Raw genomic sequence first — 20778 nt, forward strand, 5'->3', positions numbered from 1 at the left:
TGAGACCTTTCTCATTATTAGGGTAGTTGGAAGGAATATATATAGACAGAGGGCACAGGGTGGATTGAATATGATGGGATGATATCTAAAAAATAAAATTAAGGAGGTAGAGAGGAATGTACTGAGAGAAGGAGAAATGGAGAGGTAAAATGGGGTAAATTATCTCACATAAAAGAGGCAAGAAAAAGCTTTTACAGTGGAGGGGAAGAGGGGGGAGGTGAGAAGGAACAAGTGAACCTTACTCTCATCAGATTTGGCTTAAGGAGGGAATAACATTCACATTCAATTGGGTATGGAAATATATCTTACCCTACGGGAAAATAGGGAGGAAGGGGATAAGAGGGGAGGATGATTAGAAACAAGGACAGATTGGGGGAGGGGAAAATCAGAAGCAAACACTTTTGAGGAGGGATAGGGTCAAAGTAGAGAATAGAGTTAATGGGGGACAAGATAGGATGAAGGGAAATATAGTTAGTCTTTCACGACATGACCACTATGGAAGTGTTTTGCATAACTACACATACATAACCTATATCAAATTGCTTGCCTTCTCAATGAGGATGGGTGGGGAGGGAGGACAGGAGACAATTCGGAGCGCAAAGTTTTAAAAATAATTGTTAACAATTGTTTTTACATGCAACTGGGAATAAGATATACAGGCAATGGGATGTAGACATCTATCTTATCCTACAGGAAAATAGGGGATAAGAGAAGAGGGGGCAAAAGAAGGGAGGGTATATTGGGGGTAGGGGTAATCAGAATGCATGCCATCTTGGGATGGGAGGAGGGAAAAGATGGAGGGAGGTAAAAATGGGGAGAAAATTTGGAACTCAAAATCTCGTGGAAGCAAATGTTGAAAACTAAAAATAAATACATTTTTAAAAAATAAAGAATTAAAATCCAGGAAAAAACAAAAACAAAAACTAAGGAACAGTGCTAGTTGAAGTGGAGGAGAGGAAGGGGGAATCTATTTGACTGAAGGGAAATAAGAGGGAGAAGAAATATAGAACCAGATAAAATCAGGAGAGAAAAAGGAACTAATGGGAAAAAAAGCCTAAAGGGAAAGAGGTATCAAATGAAAAGAAGGGATCAGGAATGAGGGGAAGAAAGCCAGTTGGAACAGGGCCACTTTAAAAAAAGATTAAAAAAAAATAACTGAAGTAACTGTGTTTAGCAGCAGAAGAGGGAACTTGAAACTGAAAAGCTTCTGCACAGACAATATTAATGCATCTAGGATAAGAAGGAAAGTGGTCAAATGGGAAAAAAAATCTTTGTATCATGTTTCTATGATAAGGGTTTTGTATCCTAGACATATAAACAATTAATAAAATTTATATAAGATAATAGCCATTCTGTAGTAGATAAATGGTTGAAGGATATGAATAAACAGTTCTCAAAAGAAGAACTGCAAAGTATTCACAACTTCATGAAAGAATGATCAAAATCACTAATAATAAGACATGCAAATGAAAACAACCACTTCATGCTCTGAAAATTGGGAAAAATGGCAATGGCCAATGTTGAACAGGTTGTGGGATGATAGGCACACTAATTCGTTGTGGGTGAAACTGTGAAATAGTACAACCATTTTGGAAAGTAATCGAGAATTATGCAAATAAAATGACTAAAATGTCAGCACCCTTTGAACCAGAACCTTAATTATTGTTCTTATACACCAAGGAAGTCACTGATAAGAAAAATTCCATAAATATATATATATATTAGATAATTATATAATATATATTATATAATATATATATTTATAGCAACACTTTTTGTGATAACTAAGAATTAGAAACATAGCAGATGCTCATCAGTTGGGGAATGGCTAAACAAATTATGGTACGTGAATGTAATAGAATATTACTGTACTATAAGAAATATGTGATGAATATAGAGAAGCATGAAAAAATGTATGTGAACTGATGCAAAATGAACTAAGCAGAGGCAAGAAAACAACATATGCAGTAACAACAATAATGTAAGTTGAAAGAATAACGACACAACAAAAAGACAAAAGTTATGCAACAAAATTTAAAAATCAAGTGGGACTCAAATGAAAAGACGAGAAGACACCCCCCAACCTAACCCTTTTGTAAGTTGGGAAGTCTCTAGCTGCTACACATCACCAATACTTTCAGACTTTTTCAGTATATCTATCAGTTGTACTGTTTTTCTTTTTCTCTCCAAAAATTACTATTTGTCATATGGAATGGCTCTCTGGGAGGGAGTGTGGAGGAGAAGGATACATGGGATGGCATGGTGATATAGGAAACAAAAAATATCAATAAAACCTTATTTTAAAAAAGAATATAAAGCATAGAAAACGTATACAGAAATCTGGTTGGAACGAGATTATGAAAAACTTTATATACCAGCTAGAGGAGTTTACATGTTATCCTAAAGACAGCAACTGGGGAGGCATTGAAGATTTTTGAACAGGGGAATAATATGGTAAGACCTATGCCTTACGAAGATTTTTTGGAAGCTATTTTTATGATGGATTGGAGAAGGAAGGCACTGGAAATAGGAAGATAAAATAGAAGAAGGTGGATGTAAGAGATATTGTAGTGGCAGAACAGGTAGGACGTGGTAACTGATTGGTTATAGGGAATGAGACAAAGAGAAGAGTCAGTGATGTCTGAAGTTAAAAATAAGAGTTACTGGAATTTTTACCAAGAGAAACAGGAAAATTTGGAGGAAGGCCAGGATGGTATTGGGGAGGAGATGAATTCTGTTTTGGATGTATAAAGTTTGAGGTATTGATGGGTCATATAGGAAATGTTGATAGCTCATTTGGATGGTGTTTTCTAGCAAGCAAATTATGATGTAGGACTTCATTTCATGGAAGAAATAAGGAATAGAAAAATCAATTTGGGGCCAGTGGCAGTCCTTAACAGTAGATATGGGTCTTAATTTAGCAAAAGACTCATAGACCAGTATTATATAAAGTTATATGTACTTATTACAGCATATTTTAATAATCACAAGGAAACCTGAAGGCCTAAAATGAAACACCAGGGAGCAAGGTCATGGGCATAGATAGTATGCTTACTCAAGTTCAATGGACTTCAAGTCATAGCAGAAGGAGGAAGGGGAAATTAGCAGTTATCCCTCAAAAGAGCCACCCTTTACATAGTTCTCCCATATCTGTAATGAACTGCCTCATTAAATCCCTAGTTTCCTTCCTGGCTCAACCCAAATGTTGCCTCCTATAGAAAGCCTATCCTATTCTCTTCCAGTTGCTAATTCCCCCTCTCACAGGAATGACTTTGTCTCTACTTATCTGTACATACTGATTGTCTCAGTATAATGTAAGTTGCTTCAGGGCCAGGGTGATTTCACTTTTTGTCCCTGTGCTAACAATACCTACTAATGTGCTTTGCACTTGTAGGCACTTATTAAATATTTACTAAATCAGTGATTAAAGCATATTGCCAATTAAGCCAGAGTAATGAGTTAAATCTTTTTTATGAACCATTTATCTTTTCTGTATAGCACAGTTGCACATTCCTTGTGGCTTTTCATCCTGTAAATGCATTTTCTTAGTTCTGCTTCAAGAAAATAAGCATTTATTAAGCACTTGCTATGTACCAGTCACTATACAGGTCAGTTGGGATTCAGACAAAAATAATGTCTTGCCTACCTTCAAGGAGCTTCTGTTGTGTTGGAGGAAACAACAGGACATAGATAAATAGATATAAAATATATAAAAGGGAAGTATAAACTAATTTTACAGTGGTGTTATGGATAAACTCTACCAACTAAAAGAGTAGTAGAAGTGCTTGTAGTTGAACTTGGCCTTAAAAGGAAATAGAAGGATTCCTAGATGATGTGGATGTGAGGAGAGGAAACATTCCAAGCATGGAGAAGAATCTGTGAGAAGGTATGGAGGTGGGAGATAGAATGTAATAAACAAGGAACAGCAAATAGACCAGTTTGTCTGGAACATTGAGTGAACAAAGGGAAATAAAATAAAGTCCAGCCAGAAAGATAAATTGGAGCTAGATTGTGAAGATCTTTAAATACCATTTGTAGGGTAGAGGATATAAATGATGATCCAGAAAGGAAGACTGAGACAGAGAAGTCACAGGTAGAAGGTGGACCAGGAGAGAACATTGTGTTATGAATCAGGGAGGAAAGAATATCTAGAAAAAGAGACAGTCAGTGGTGTTGATTGCTACAGAAAGGGAAAGAAGGAAGAAGAATAAGAAATAAGATTTAGAAATTAAGAGTTCATAGGTGAAGACTACTGTCTGAACCAGAGGCAGACCACACAACTTCCCCATATCTACTCCAGCAAAATCCTGAGGTTCACACCAAACCAAATAAGGTTTTAAAAAATGCAGTAAGAAACTATAGTGACTTCTGCCCTAGAATTGCAAAAATGTAGCCAGAAGATCATAGACAGTAGTATAGGTTACCCTCTATATCTTCCAGCCCCTGAACCTTCAGTGGAACTAGAAAAAAGACATGCATCCTGCAAAGTTATGTGTTATGATGTCCTTATACTCAGACCAAGATAACTCACGGCGAGGAGTTCTGAAGTCCCTAAAACTCTGTCTTGAGACTCCTTGAAGACTCAGGCTCTGAACCCCAAAGATCCAAGAGAGCTAAATACCAAGAAGAGGAGGTCATTACAAGAACTCAGGAGACAAAGAGTAAAAATAAAAACAAACCAGGCCAACTAACACATCCAAAAGTGTGATGGAGATGGAACCTGGTTGTGACACAAAGTCCCAGTTCAAAAATTAAATCTGGGGAACTGAGGAGGAAGTTTAAAGAAAAAAAAAAACCCAACACTATCCAGTATAAAAAAATTACTCCAAATATAACTCTATAACAACTATAAGTTGAGATTCAAAGGAAAAAAATTAATTTTTCACAAGGACTACATGAATACCTAGACAAAACAAGACAAGAGATAAAATATGAAATTAAAGCTCAGGAGGGAAAAAAAATTGAAAGAGAATAAATAAGCTTGGAAGAGAAAATGGTATACCTTGGTCAAGAAGTGGAGTCCATGAAAATTAGAATAGACCAAACAGAAATCAGTGATTTCATGAGGCAGCAAAAAAAATTAGAACAAAATCAAAAGATTGAAAAAATAGAGGAAATTTAAGCTATCAGATGTTAAAAACAACTGGCCTTGGAAACAGGTCAAAGAGAGATTATTTAAGAGTCATGGACTCCCTGAAAATAAATCATGAGTTAAAAAAAAAGCCTGGACCCTATCAGAAATGAATCTAATAAAAATAATCAGAATTACAAATTGTTAGAAACAGAGAGCAAAGTAAAGATAGAATCCACAAATCATTGCCTGAAAGAAACCCAAAAAGCAAAAGACACAGGACTATCATAGCCAAGCAGTTATAGGGCCAAGGAACTATAGTCAAGATCATGCAAGACCTGAAAACTTCTACTAAAGGCAAGAGGAAAAGCCCCAGGAATGTCATAGCTAACCTTGAGAGCTGCCACATCAAAGAAAAAATACTGAAGGCATTCAGAAAAAATCAATTCAAGTGCCAAGGGGCTTCAATGAGGATCACATATCAACTGTGGTAACATTTACTAAAAAATGGGAAAAGATATTGGAATGCAGTATTCTAAAAGGCAAAAAGTATAGGCTTACAACCAAGAATAATTTTCTTCACACAGCCAAGTATCATCCTATAGGGGAAAAAGTGGATCTTCAGTGGAATAAAGGACTTGCAAGCATCTCTGATGAAAAGACCAGAAATAAATATAGGAATTTTGAAGTACAAACACGGGAGTTCAGAGAAACCTAGAAAGTTAAACTTATTTTAAGGAACTGTATTAATGATGTGATGCTAACTTTCTAATGAGGAGAAGAAAAAAGTGTTCCTTAAGAATATTAATGTCTTCAAAGGTTATTAAGGGAGTTAAATAAAAAACACCGATCCTGGGGATACAAAGGTTCTATTCTGAGGGTTTGAAAAGGAGAAAGGAAAGAGAGTTATAAGAGAAATATACTAGTGAAGAAAAGAGGAAGAAGGCTGAAGAACTTGCTATTCTCATAATTGGGAACATGTGAAGAATAAATAGGCATGCCTGAAGGGGTGTGGAGAGTAAATATTAGATGAAATTAATTTTTGTCTCAAAGAAGGGTTGAATACACACACACACACATAAACACGTGTGCATGCAAAACCAGCTGGGTGTATAAATGCATCAAATTTAACAGGGAAAAGTTGAACATGGGAATAGGGGTTAAGAAGGAAGATAATTCTGGAGAAGAAATAGTCACAAGCAAAACAAACTTCCTGACCCTGAAGGGAGTATTAAAAGAAAATAACTAGAATCTAAAGAGTGCCTTAAATTGTGTCTTAGATAGCTAGAGAATTGGCTGAACAAACTGTTGTATATGAATATAAAATGTAATGGAATATTATTGTGCTGGCCATAAGAAATGACTCGAATGATGATGTAAGAGAATTCTGTGTAGTTTGAATTGGTACAAATTGAAGTGAGCAGAACTGGAACAATTTATGCAAGGAAAACAACATTATAAAGAAAAACAATTTGAAAATCTTAAGAACGCTGAGCAAAGCAGTGACTCTCCATGTCTGCAGAACACTTATGATGAAGCATTTACCTTCTAATAAAGATGTGATAGAAACAAAGTTCAGGGACATACTTTTTGGACATGGTCACTGTTTGGGTTTGTTTTGCTTGACTATGTTTATTTGTCACGAGAGCTTTTTTTTTTTTCTTTCCTTTCTCTGGGTTAATTGGGGTAGTGGCAGATGGTATGTGTTGGGGGGAGAATAGCAATAGTGATTATCCCCTAATAAACAGGACCATTATAACATTTTTTTAAATGCGCAGAAGAGAAATGAAGAATCACAGACAAACAGGACAGTAGGACAGTTTTGAAATTTTTAAGTAAATGGTATGACTTGCTCTATTGATGAAAATACTCCTTTTGGAAAGTGTATTAAGTTCAGAATTTTTTAAAAAGAAAAAGATCTTTGGTAACCTTCAAATTGAGCAATTGGGTTAAAAGGCATATTAACAAGGAATACAGGAGTAAGAAATGAAAGAAGGGACAACAAGTGTAGAAAACTTTTTTCTACGAGTTTGGCTTTGAAAGGGAGCAGAGATGGAATGATAGCTCGAGAGAATGATAGAATCAAGAAACTCTGTGTGTGTGTGTGTGTGTGTGTGTGTGTGTGTGTGTGTATTAGATAAGGGTGATCTGGGCACATTTGTAGGCATTGAGGAAATGCTTGTAAGGAGCTAATGGATAAAGACCTCAAAGATGAAACACAAATAGGGTATCACCAAATGGGAAAGTAGACCAGAGGGACCCCTTCACTCTTCTCTTCTTTTACCTCAGTTTATTCAGAACTGCAAGTATAGTTGTATATTGTTACATTTAAGGAATACAAGCAGCAAATGAACATTGTTAAATCACTCTTTTTCAAAATCTTCAGTGACCTTTCCTATTCTTACCTAGTTGTCTTAGCAGTGCTGCCTGGGTAAAGAAGGTCTGGGAAGACCTTGCATTCTTTACAGAAGATACAAATAGTGTACGATACTTCCAAAAACTTAAACCAAGAACCTCATCCGCTGCTTCCCCCTCACCTGCTTTGTTTCCTTTCCTGAACAAATAAGCAGTATGAGTTTTGCACACCAGAAACATCTACTTTACAGTGATTACATTTCATGGAACCATATATAGAAATGAAGGTAGGGTCTGAGACATAACTCTCATAATATCTGTTCTAGTAATTGACACTTTGTTGACCTGCTTTCAGAGCATTTAAAATATAATGGGGGGAAAATCACTTTTAAAAAGTGACTAGGCCTTTAGTAGGGACTTTAAAATGGATCTTCCAAATGGCTTTGTCTAGAGCAGGGCTTCTTAAATTTTTTTACAGTTTAGCAGTTTTTTTTTGTTGGCATTGCATGGCCTGAGGGCACGAACAATATAAAGTGCATGTATTTGTGTTCTGAACCAAGACTGAAGTGATGTTTCTCCATGCAACAGATTAATTATGCATCTGATTTTTAATTAATTTTTGGTCATTTGTGCATTCAAAAACCTTTTACTGTTATCAAATTTTTCACGACACCATATGGGGTTGCAACCCACAACTTAAGAAATGCTGTCTAGAGAACTGACTTTATTCTGAAATCACCTTTTAAAGAGGAACATGGATATTTGGTCCTTAATTATGTAATGCATAATGATGAGTAGAGCAGAAAACACAGAATGACAATCAGTGGTGACTTTCTGAACAACAAGGCTTTTAGGTATAAGTGTCACATTTTTGATACAGAAAATACATGATTTCAGAGGAGGGAGAGATTAAAGTTGTTAGGAAGGACCAAGGGAGAAGGTAGGGCCTTAAGCTTTTCCACCTCCGTATCTTGCTGACATTGTTCTTTATGTCTAGACTACATTCTTCATCACTTTCTGTTGAAATTTTGCCTGTATATCAAGATCAGATTTAATACCACTTCTTTCCATGCAACCTAATCTCTGCTTCTTTAGTTAGACATGATCTTTTCTTTCTCAAACATGACATAATACCTTGTGCTGTTTTATGTACTTATTATGTCCTGCTTTGTATGTGTGTGTGTATTTTTTTCCTGTACTAGTTGTTTAAGGACAGGAATTGTGTTATATTTAATTTTTATGTCTTCACCAGTATCTAGTACAGTGCTCTTCCTGCCTAGTGTAGGCACTTAGTGTTTGTTGAATGCTGAAGTGAATGAATGGATTTTTTTTGAGCAGGTCTTTGCCTTATTTGTCCTGACATTATTTTTGAACTCCAGAGACTACATTTTCCCTAAATTCCAGTAGGGCCTCAGAGTAACACTTGCTACCTATCTTTCTACCCAAAGGCAGCAGGACAACCCTGCCTCCCCTTCAGTCTGGAGCAGTGGTGTCAAATTCAAAGAGAAACGGGGGCCACTCACTGGTAGATAAGGATCCCCATGGGGGCATATTGACTTAGAAAACCACATATTAACATTATCTGTCTGCTATTGTATTTTTCTTTATTTTGTTAATATTTCCCAGTTACATTTTAATGTGAATCTGGTCACAATGAGGAGTGTCGTGGGCTGCAGGTGGCATGTGGGCGGGCTACATGTTTGACACCTCTGGTCTAGGGGATGCATACCTGACTTACTGGTGTGATCTGGGAGGGGAAAGCAGAGACACTCTCAGGGACTAAACCTGGCAGCAACACAGCAGCTTCTCTTTTCCTCTCTTGGCCAGCCCTCTCCTGTGGAATTCCTAAGTCTCCCAAGAATGGAATTGTATTTGGCAAGGAATATACAGTAGGGACCAAGGCCGTGTACAGCTGCAATGAAGGTTTTCGCCTGCACCTGCCACCTAACACAGATGCAACTGCCGAGTGCCTAGAGACTGGAGTATGGAGCAATGACAACATCCCCCCGCAGTGTGTGGGTGAGTGAGTAAGTCTCTTAAGTGTCTAAGAATTCTGGGGGGATATACAGGAAGAAAGTGATGGGTGTGTGAGGGGAGGCGCATAGAGATAATGTGGAAAGGTCTCCTCTGAAGCAGTGAGTTTTAAGCCACATTGTTAATGATGGTAGTAACATAGACGGGGGGTGGTGGTAAAGACAAGTAGAATGTACCTTCCAGTTGAAATAACAGCCTAAGCAAAGGCCTGGATATGGATATGTCTATAGGAAGGTTATCAACCTGAGTCCCTAATAAAAAGATATGGGAGCTAAGAGGGAATGATTCTCTGTAGTGATCCCAAAGCTGTCTATAAAGAGAAGTCACTTCTCCAGATTTGTACAGGGAATTCCTGGCAGAAGGGGGAAGGGAACCTAGCGTCCCAATTCCCAGTCAGGATCTTTCACCACATAGATGCCCTGTGTTTTCTCTTTTACTTGGGGCTACACAGCTGTGAGCTGCCCAGACGTCAGCAGCATTGGCGTGGAACATGGACGGTGGCGACTGACCTATGAGACCCAGTACCAGTTCAGTGCAGAGCTGATGTTGATCTGTGACCCTGGCTACTACTACACTGGCCAGAGAGTGATCCGCTGTCAGGCTGATGGCAAGTGGAGTCTGGGTGATTCGATGCCCACATGTCAGAGTAAGCCTGAGGTTGGGGTTGAGGGAGAAAGAAAAGTAAGGGGAAGAGATGTTAGTCAATAAACATTTATTAAGCACCTACTATGTGTCAGGTACTGTGCTAAGCACTGGGGATACAAAAAGAGACAAAAGACAGTCCCTGCCCTTAAGTAGCTCAAAATCTAACTGGGGAGCCAAAAAGCAAACAAATATGTACAGACAACTTGGATAAATAGGAAATACAACACTGTACTCCCACTGGCAACTAAGAATCTGCCTTGATAGAGACCAGGGAGGTCACTACTGACCATGGCTGCTGTGTTTCCTGGCCTCAGGACTGGGAAAGGGACTATTGACTCTGAATGAAATCTCTAATTTACTGAATAATATTATCTCCTGGTTTTAGTTAATGCTCTTTTTTTAGTATATATCCTCATCTGTTTCATATACCACTAGGATAAGGAGAGGAAATAATATAACCCCTTGAGGAGAGGGGTGGGTGAGTTGTTTTTATGCCTCAGTTGTTTTATGGTAGACAGAAAAGCATGAGGCATAACTTAAATATGTAGAGTATAAGATCCCACAATAATGGGTTGGTTTCATGCCTTTTAAAAATATTTATTTTATTCTGAACTTAAGAAATAAAACAAGCATTTCCATAACATAATAGAATAGAAAAAAAAAAAAGAGATGATTGTAATTTACCAGTCATAGAACTAACAGGATATCAGGAGCTCTAAGTCTCAAAAAGTAGACAGGAAGTTACTATAAGCATGAAAGTGAAGACAAACAAGGTGTTGGAGAAATTTTAACAGCCATATCAGTGGCCAAGAGAACAGCAAGAGAATAGATAGAGGTCTACCAAGGCCTTGTGGGGACAAAGAGACAAAGTGACAAAATGACAAAGAAGATAAAAGGTAAATTCTCCAAGCATTAGGGGCCCACCCTGATCTCCCAGTCCCCATCCTAAGAAAGCAGTGAGGCAGGAAAGACCAGCAGAATTGTTTCCTGACTTATTATCTTCCTGTCTCTTTCTTTTTTGCTTGAAGGACATGAGTTGAGAAGGGGGCAATAATTTGGATAGCAGAAAATTGAATGATTTGAACTATGTGAGAGAAAATGATATGAGGTCTTCCTGACTGCTTTAGGCCAAATGTATCTAGTCTTTATGGATGTAAAGCAATATAAGTTTGGAGTTGTTGTTGTTGTTGTTGTTTTGTTTTGTTTTATTTTGGTTTTCCCACAGTGGTCATGACTTTCAAGCCCACTGACAACTTGAAAATTGTCTATACCTCATCTCAACAATTCCATCTTTTTAAGCTCTTTTGGCATTTTTTTTTTCAGTCATCTCCTGTGGAGACCTCCCAACACCCCCAAATGGACATCGGATTGGAACACTCTCTGTCTATGGTGCAACAGCCATTTTCTCCTGCAATTCAGGCTATACACTGGTGGGCTCACGGGTGCGGGAGTGTATGGGCAACGGCCTCTGGAGTAGCTCTGAAGTCCGTTGTCTTGGTGAGTAATCTCCCCAATTTGAAAGCAAAGGGACTGTCCTTACTTCCCCTTTACTTTCTGAAGGCAGCAAAGCAGAGTTGATTGAGTGCTACAATTGGGGTCAGGAGGACCTGGGCCCTGAATCCGTCTCTCCTGCTGGTCTGTGTGTAACTGTGGGCAAGTCAACCCTTTGAGCTTTAATCTCATTCATAGAGTGGAGATAATAAGACCTATAGTCCATTTCTCACATGATTGTTGTAAAAATCAAATAGAATATATTTAACATGCTTTGCAAATCTCCAAATGCTATATAAATGTCAAGGGGGTAGAGCCAGAGCCCAGGTGTCACACTGGTGGCTGGTGGTCCCTAAGCAGCCCACAAAACTACTCAGTTCTATATGAACTAGACTGAAATGTAATTTGGAAATGTTTAACAAAATAAATAAAAATACGATACAACATAGATAATGTTAATTTGTGGTTTTCTAAGCCTGAAGGGATCTATTTCTATTTGAGTTTGAAACTACTAATATAGAGGAACTCTGCAAAACAGTTTGTGCTCCAGGCTAGAGAAACTCTTAATGTATACTGATTCTACAGTGAAATGATTCTTTTTTTATTATTAATGGGAATTATACATGTCTGTTATATCCTTTTTATATGTCCTTTTTGAGGAGTCCTTTTGAATGTTCTTTTAAGGAGCTTTTTGTGAACATCTCCCTGGGCTTGGGAGGGATAGAGAGAAAGGGATGGATGTGAGGTCAGCAGCAGCAGCAGCAGGGTGAGAACACAGATAATGTAGTTAATGGGTTTGGCAGATGTTAGCCTTCCCCATTCTTGCTAGTATTAACTAAGGACTCCACTGGAAGCCTGGACTCCAGAAAGTTGTGGGAAGCACAGATGAGCCACCAAAAATGAATTAAAAAGGAATCAGGAATATGGTAGATGCACGATCAGGAATAATACACATGGATCTTCATATTAGGCACATTGGTGTCATCCTTTTGACAGGACAGGCCTAAATGGGAGATAGTTGGAAATGGGTCTCTGCTGCAAAATTAAGGTTATCTTACATCTAGATTATTGTAGTCATTATTGTATTTCACCTTCTGTGTCATAGTCATGGGTAATGTAGTCTTGAAAATCCCAAATTTTACCTTGGGTGTCTTAAGAGAAAGAAAGGGAGTGTCTAGACTGGCAAGATAAGAACAATCTCAGGGGAATAAGCTCCCTCTGGACAGGTAGGGTTTAATAATAATAGTAGCAGTAATAACAATAGCTAGCATTTGTATATCGTGCATACTGTGTGCCAGGCACTATGCTAAGTGCTTTACAAATATTATTTAATTTGATCTTCACAACAGCCTTGGTAGGTAGGTGCCATTGTTATCCCTATTTCACAGATGAGGAAACTGATTCAAACAGAGGTTAAATGACATACCCAAGGTCACATAGCTCACAAATGTCTGAGCCTGAATTTGAACTCAGTTCTTCCTGATTCCAGGCCTAGCACTTTTTCCACTGTGCCTTCTAGCTATCTAGACAGCTACAGAGAGACAAGCAAGCTCATCACCAGGGTGGCCACAGGGTGAAGAATATTTTGGACATAATTCTTGAAGACCATCTAATAAATTATAGAAGGATTATAATCTGTGTTGGTGGAGTGAATACTCACACCAAAGAAATTACAGAGCCTTGAAAAATTCAAAGCCAAACATATATATCCTAGCGAAGGAGAGATTATCACAGGGTAAGGTTTCCTAGATAAGGTGTGTTTTAGAGTAATATTTTGAAATGAGTGGGACACAAGTAGTGGCTGAGAGAAAAGGAGTTGCTAATGACCATGTATGTAATGACATGAGCCAAGTGGTATGGAAGGGAGTATGGTGTACATGACATGGTCACTGTGTTTAGCTAGACAGGAGGTCTCACTTCAGATTAGTCCTATTTAATCCAAAGAGCATCAATAACCCTGTCCTAAGAGAATTATGTCTCTTAAATACCTTGAGGCATTATAATATGTACCTTTAGGCCATGTTGAAATGCACATAACTGGTTTAGGATTAAATTCAGCCTAATCACTTGCTATTAAGCAAGATAATTTCAAGGAAACTGCTTGTTTGAATTTAATATTTGCTTATGTTCAAACTCAACCTTTTGTCACAAGACTCAGCTCCTGATATGGGGCCCTACATATAGCAGATGCTCAGTAGATATGGTTGTGATAACGAAGAAGATCTCTGTGAGACAGGGAGGGAATAGGGATAATTTCCACCCTTGCAACAAGAGAGGACAAGTTATTTGCTCAGGGTCACCCAGCAAATTGGAATAACACCTTGGAATTCCCTACCTTGGAATCTCAGAATCTCTCAGCATTGTCTCCTAAGGTAATATTGACTGGAACTGGTTGGACAGCAGGTGGTCACATTTAGCTGGCTAATCTCTCAGTGTTAGTAGTAACCACATGGCTATTGTTTATTGGAATCCCTCGTTGCTATTCTACCCTCCCTCCCTTCTTACTCCCAATGTAGAAAGAAAGGAAGAGAATATCCTTTCCCAAGGATTTCTAATCTCATGTGGATTAATTGTTCTTTGTTACTTCCTTTCCTCTGGGGTTTCCAAAGCTGGACACTGTGGGACCCCTGAGCTAATCGTCAATGGACAAATCAATGGTGAGAACTACAGCTATCGGGGCAGTGTGGTATACCAATGCAACCCTGGTTTTCGCCTAATTGGGATGTCAGTGCGCATCTGCCAGCAGGACCATCACTGGTCAGGGAAGACCCCTTTCTGTGTGCGTAAGTATGATAATAGCGTTCCCTAGCAGTAATGAAAAGTAAGAACAGACGGTGCTTATATTCAAAGACAATGAGTTTGAAAGTGGTTTGGAGTATGGAGTGGAGTAAGATGTGTATCTCACATGTCTTTCTCTTGGGAACATTGAAGAAGAAAGTCTCTGGTTCAAATCCAATCCAATTCATTAGACTCAGTCCTTCAGTTTAGAGTGGAAAAATTAAAGAACTTTAAAGCAGAGATTAGAACCGGTTTGCTTTTTGATGAGATGTAAAAGGACCAGACATAGCATTAAAAACATTTTATACCTTTCCTTTCATTACCTGTTATTTCACCATTATAACTTCATTCTTGTGGCTGTTAAAGACTTTTCAATATTCAGGAATCCACTCTCAAAGAGCAAATTGACCTAGGAAATCATGCCCTGAATAAATGATTAATACTACAATATTGTATGTTAGCCAAGATGGGACACACCTTGGGTAGGGAAGAAAGAGGGCCCTGAAAAGAAGGATGGCAGCACTCAAAAGACAGGCTTTGTTTAATGACCAAGTTTGCTTGTAGCCAGCATGACTGAAAGATTGTTTCCAACTAAAATTATGGGATATAGAATATGGTTGATTTTCCCCTATACTGGGATATGGACCTTCATGGTTACACTTTTTCCCCAGGTTATAAAAAGGTACTACCCATCAGCTCAACTCCTGGCAGTCTTTTGGGTATAGAGTAAGATGAAGCCCTCAGCCATGTTCTATATTATACCCTCCCTCACACATATGTATACAAAGAGTCCCATTTTAACTTCCTGTGCCAGTGTTCTATTCTATCCCAGGACTCAAGCTGCCCAAATTAGGCTTTCAGCATTAGACTGGGCTACTATAGTCACTGTTCTCCTATTTTGGTTGCAGCTATCACCTGTGGACACCCAGGCAATCCAGCTAATGGCATCACACAGGGTAGTCAATTTAACCTCAATGACATGGTGAAGTTTGTCTGCAATGAGGGATATGTAGCAGAGGGACCTTCAGGAGCCCAGTGCCTGGCCAATGGTCAATGGAGCAATGCATTGCCTGTCTGCAGAAGTAAGTCCTCCTACATGGTATATACATCCTTTGTCTCTGACTCCTCTTGGATTTCTGGGACCCAAGAACAAAGAAGGTCTTCCATGACAACACAAGCTTAGCCTCCTAAAGAGTCATCACACCTTCAGATTCTGTCCTCTCTAAGCCATCTTTCATATCTTTGCCAGTCCTAGGATCTTAGTATACATATTTGATCTTATAACTCTCCCCCTCAAAAACCCTGAAGAATTGTTCCAAAAGGTTTACAAAATTTACCATTTTAAGTTGCAAAGTGATGCATAAATAGCCATTCTTATGTAAAGGTAATTTTTTTTTTTTATGGATTTGTGATTTCCTCAGTGTGTGGACCTTCCAGTGAGGAACATCCTCTGCCAGTGTAGATGAGCACCTTCTCTGTAACTTACCGCCTTCAAGTGTTGCCCAGGGCTAATGAGAGGCTGGATAACTTGTCTGGTAGTGATATATCTGTGAGTAACATCTTAATCCAGAAGTGGAACTTGAGCCTCGTTCCAACTCCATCAACTTGGCCACGTCCTCTGTGAAGAACAGCTTTGTCTTGGGCACCTCTGTGGATGAGGTCACAATCTTTCTTAATTCCCAGGCAGTTTTGGTGTCACACTGAACTGCTGCTAATACTTTTTTGGGAAGATTGTGGGACATTTCTTTGTCTTGCTGATACAGTCTCTGCAATATATATTTCTCAGCCATTCCCTCACAATTTCTACTGTTAACACCCTAGTTCAGGCTCTTTCTGCTGTTAGCCTCTTAACCTGTCTCCCAGACAAACTTGCTGCTAAATTGATTTCCTTAATGCATTGTTCTAATGTGTCACTTCCTTGCTCAAATAAAGACCAGATTCTATAGTGGGATATTATTAAAGATAATGCAAAATCTAGCTCTTTCCAGGCATAATTCACATAACCCTCTCTTCATATGCTCCACATTCAAGTCAAACTGAATGAATGACTAAAACATTTATTAAGCACTTACTGTGTGCAAAGCACTGTGCTAGGTGCTGAAGTTGCAAATAGAAAAGTAAAACAAGTGCCTGCCCTCAAGGAGCTCACATTTTGGTAGGAAAGACAACACATATGGAAGAGCACAGCTACAAATCAGATGGAAAAGTCTTATGGATCTTAAGATGTAGCAGCAAAGGAGATAGTAATTGCCTCTTCTTTAATGTCATTTCCACTGATAAAATCATATCATTTTCTAATGTTGAACCATTGAAAAGGACCAAGGACTATGGTGACAAGAACTTTCTTTTCTGGGTTTCCAGTAGACATGACTGTAGTACCTACAAGAGAAGTTGGCAGGGTGCATCTCCACCTGAGTTGCTTCCCAGGATAATGGCTGAGGACACTGTGCTGGCAGCATTACTATTCCCTAGGCTCCTGGGCTCAGGGTACTGTTGTGTCTTCATCAGAGTCTGAGGGGAGATGGTGGTTAAGGTGGTACTGGTGACTTACTTGCCTGCCCACATGCTGCCTCCTGTCTTGCCTTCAGGGTGCCTTAAAGTTTCAGCCAGGCTGTCTTACCTGCCCTGTGGCTGGCCATTGGCTGGCAGTTGGTGGGACTGGCTGGTCCCTTCTCTGTAAGTGCTGCCTCCTCGATTGATGGCTGTCAGAGCTTGGCTAGAAGCAGGACTGGTGGGTTATGCTACTCCTAATGTCCCTCTGCCCGTTTGCCTGTTGGTGGCAATTGATCAGCAGTTGCTGATGGTGATGAGGAATGATTTCTCAAAGATTTCTACCTTCAGTGATTGCTGCAGGTGCTGAACTGGAATGTACTACTTTCTGTCCATCGAATATATTCCAAGTTTTCCTGGCCCAACATTTTTGTTTACTTTCTTCCCTGTGCCTAGTTTGCTAACCCCAAACACCATCTCCATACCTTGACTTCTTATTCATTTTTCAAGACTCAGAAGATTCCAACATTTCTATGAAATCTCTTCTCATCAAACTACTAGAATTGGTATTTCCAGAGTGATCTTCTAGCTTATCATATTCTAATGTATGTGACAGTTATCTCTGCTTATCTTATTTCCCTACTGGATTGTAAATTCCCTGAGAACTCTTTGTCACCATAAATAGGAGGCTTTCAAAATATCACATTGTATATAGGAAATCTTTCTTCCCTATGAACTCTGTACTGGACAGCCTCCATGACAGAGGTAAACCCCTTCCACAGACATATATCTCTCTGTTTTATTATTTTTTTTGATATTCATCAGATGATCATTGAACAAATTCACTTCATTTGACATTGTGTTGATTGCATTCAAGCCCTCAAACACTACAGGATATTCTAAAAGAGATCTGTATTTATTGAAGAGTTTGAACTAGCAATCCTCTCAAAAGAAAAAAAGTGAATGAAGAATGCTTATTGTACAGCTCATGATATGGATATATAGCCCACAGAGCAAATCATTCAGGACATATATATTTTGGACAGACTGCAGATGAGCAGTGAACTGGACCTGGAGGAAGGAAAGAGAAAGAAAGTGGAGGAGGGATGGCACTTAGAAAATTGTGCCTCATTTTCAGTGATCTCAAACTTCTCACCAAAACAAAACCTCGTGTTTTTAATAGTCATATTCTGCTGGTGATGCTATAGTGACTGTGAATCATTTAATACCACAATCACCAAAGAAACCAAATTATGAACTACCCAAATGGCAATGAAGGGACATATGGTGAATGTAAAAAGGGTTTAGCATATTGCTGATGATTCATGCCTGAGTTATTTGACTGGAAAAGGAGGTCGGTTGGTCAGGTAGCAAGCCAATGAATAACAGATGACAACTCAGGTTGCACCGGTCACTTTAAAGATATGGAAAAAAGCCCCCAGCATGTTTAGTGGACCCTTTGTGGAGGATATATAAAAGGACTTGGACAAAAGTTAGATGGGATGACAAATCATAAATGTGTTGCAATTTGCACTCTTATAGGGAATATTCACATTTGTGAGCTTATAGATCCATTGGGGGTATTTTAAATTATCTCCACAACAGGTTTTAGCAAAGGCATTGATAAGCCTAGGAGAGTGACCAGGATGGGGAGGAAATCAAAACCTGTCATTCAAGGATCAGTTGGGGAATCGGCAAAAAAGATTTGGGAAAGAGGGGGGACACGTAACACAGGCTCTGGAGCTGCTCTCCCAATCCTCACTTGCACTAAAAAACTGTGACCCCAGAGTTCAACTGCTTCTTCTTAGCCCCAGGATTCTAGGGATAACCCTAAGAAGTTGAGAGAAGTCTTTCTGATGCTCATGCATCTTTCTGGCATTCTCTACCTCTTTCCCCCCAACCACTAATTAACTACTGATAGCTCTTTGGTAGAATTGATTAGTTTTTAGGAACAAATAATTACTATAGTGGTATATTTGGTATATAATACATCTCCCAAGTCTCTCTCTCTCCCACCACTATGTATAGAGTCCAGGAGAAAATGAGCTTAAAGTACATGTGGCATAGCTCCAGGAAGACCTCTTCTTGGTCTATCTTCAAGATGTTCTGCTTAGCTATGATATAGGCTTTCTTCTGGACTTCCTTTAGAGCCTTGAATGTGCCTTTCTCCAATGTGCTCAGTTTGTCGTTGGCTATCAGTTCAGATACTACAGTCAGCCACAGCTATTTGGGATGCTTTTTAGGATGTTGATGAAAAAACCAAATCCTCTGAAGTCCTCTGATCCTATGCAGTTCACAATATTTTCTCTGGATAGAGGGAGGGCAAGGAAGCTGAGATCTTTGTCAAGGCCTGGCTGGAAGCTTCTGCTAGACACACATCTCTTGGATTTGTGCATGCCCACAGGGTGTGACCAAGCCCAACCAATCTAAAGAAACTAGGCAACATTTGCTTTCTTTTATTGCATCCAGGTTAATGGAACTTTTATACTGTAGTAGTTCTGTATTTTAAAAAGACAAAAGCTAGTTTTCCTTCTACTGTGGATTCCTGGCCCTCAGTACAAAACAGGCAACTCTTTCTTGTCTTTAATTTTCTTCAGTGAGTCAGTCAACAAACTTTTATTAAGGATCTACTACATACAGTCTTCTACAAGATCTGCTTTATCCAGTGGCTTTCTAAGACATCTCAGTTGATTGATGGCTTTTCACACCTAGTTGGAAGTCTATGATTGATTGATTGGGTGAGCAGTTGAGATGTGTTATCACCCTGATTAGGGTGTCAGGGGGTAGCATCTTGTTACCTACTTTAAGTGGGGGATGGTAATTGTCTGGGCTGACTGCCCCTCCCACATGCTTAATGAATATGTGACACTTGATAGCTGTCTTCTGTAAAGCAAAGGGTTATCAAATGGGAAAGGAATTAGATTTGTTCTACTTGACCATGAAGGGACTAGTATGAAACTTAAGTGCAACGGTTGTCAGGGGAGGGGACCAGATTGTGGCACAATGGAGAGAAAAATTTTTTTAACAATTCTAGCTGTCCTAAAGGACAATGATGATTGTCCCTTGGGAGTAGGAAGCTGCCTTTTCAGTGGACGTATTCATGCACGTATTGAATTGCTCCTTGTCAGGCTTGTTGTAGATGATCTCTGAAATCCCTTCCAAGTATGCACTGTTTATAGTAGGTCCTTAATAAATGTTTGACTGACTCAATGAAGAAGACCAGAGATAGGAAAGAGTTGCCTGTTTTACACTGAGACCCATGGATCCACAACAGAAGGAAAATTAGTTTTTGTCTTTTTAAAATAGAAAAAAATACCAAGGTATAATGGTCCTAGTCATTTGGGTCTCCTATAAGAAAGGGTTTTAAAAATATTTGCAACGGTTCTGTGATAATGATCAATTAAGGAAGAAAAATGCACATTGGGGAGAGTAAGAAAAAGGGGAGGTAGAGTGAGTGTGCGTGTGTGTGTGTGTGTGTGTGTGTGAGTGTGTGTCTGTGTGTAGGAGACTGAGAATTTCTGTGGAGAAGCATCGCCATCTTGTGGCCTTTTAGGAAGTTACTATTTGCCATTTCCTTCTCCCGCTCATTTTACAGATGAGAAACTGGTGTGATGGCTAGAGTGCTGAACTTGGGGTTAGGGGACCTAGCTTCAAATTCTTCTTGTTAGTTGTATCATCCTGAACAAATCACTCAATCTCTCAGACCTTCAGTTTATAAAATACAAGAGCAACAATAATAATAACTAGCATTTATGTAGCACCTATTATGTGCCAGACACTTTGCTAAGCACTTAAAAAAAATCTTATCTCATTTGGTCCTCTCAGTAACTAGGAGGTAGGTTTTATTATTATCCTCATTTTACAGATGAAAAACCTGGAACAAAAAGAGGTTAAATGACTTGCCCAGAGTCACA

The 20778-nt window shown here is 38.9% G+C and overlaps 1 protein-coding gene across 1 annotated transcript in view; it reads left to right on the forward strand.

Moving 5' to 3' along the window:
* Window positions 1–20778, forward strand: part of CSMD2 (CUB and Sushi multiple domains 2) — a 914813-nt gene that overhangs the window by 839369 nt on the left and 54666 nt on the right. Inside the window, exons 50-54 of the mRNA XM_027864466.1 lie at window positions 9254–9445; window positions 9912–10106; window positions 11429–11602; window positions 14206–14379; window positions 15283–15456. Of these exons, the coding sequence (XP_027720267.1) occupies window positions 9254–9445; window positions 9912–10106; window positions 11429–11602; window positions 14206–14379; window positions 15283–15456 (909 nt within the window). The remainder of the gene's footprint in view (window positions 1–9253; window positions 9446–9911; window positions 10107–11428; window positions 11603–14205; window positions 14380–15282; window positions 15457–20778) is intronic.

This window comes from Vombatus ursinus, unplaced genomic scaffold, assembly GCF_900497805.2.
Source record: "Vombatus ursinus unplaced genomic scaffold, bare-nosed wombat genome assembly UNPS02014775.1, whole genome shotgun sequence".
In the NCBI taxonomy this organism is placed as follows: domain Eukaryota; kingdom Metazoa; phylum Chordata; class Mammalia; order Diprotodontia; family Vombatidae; genus Vombatus; species Vombatus ursinus.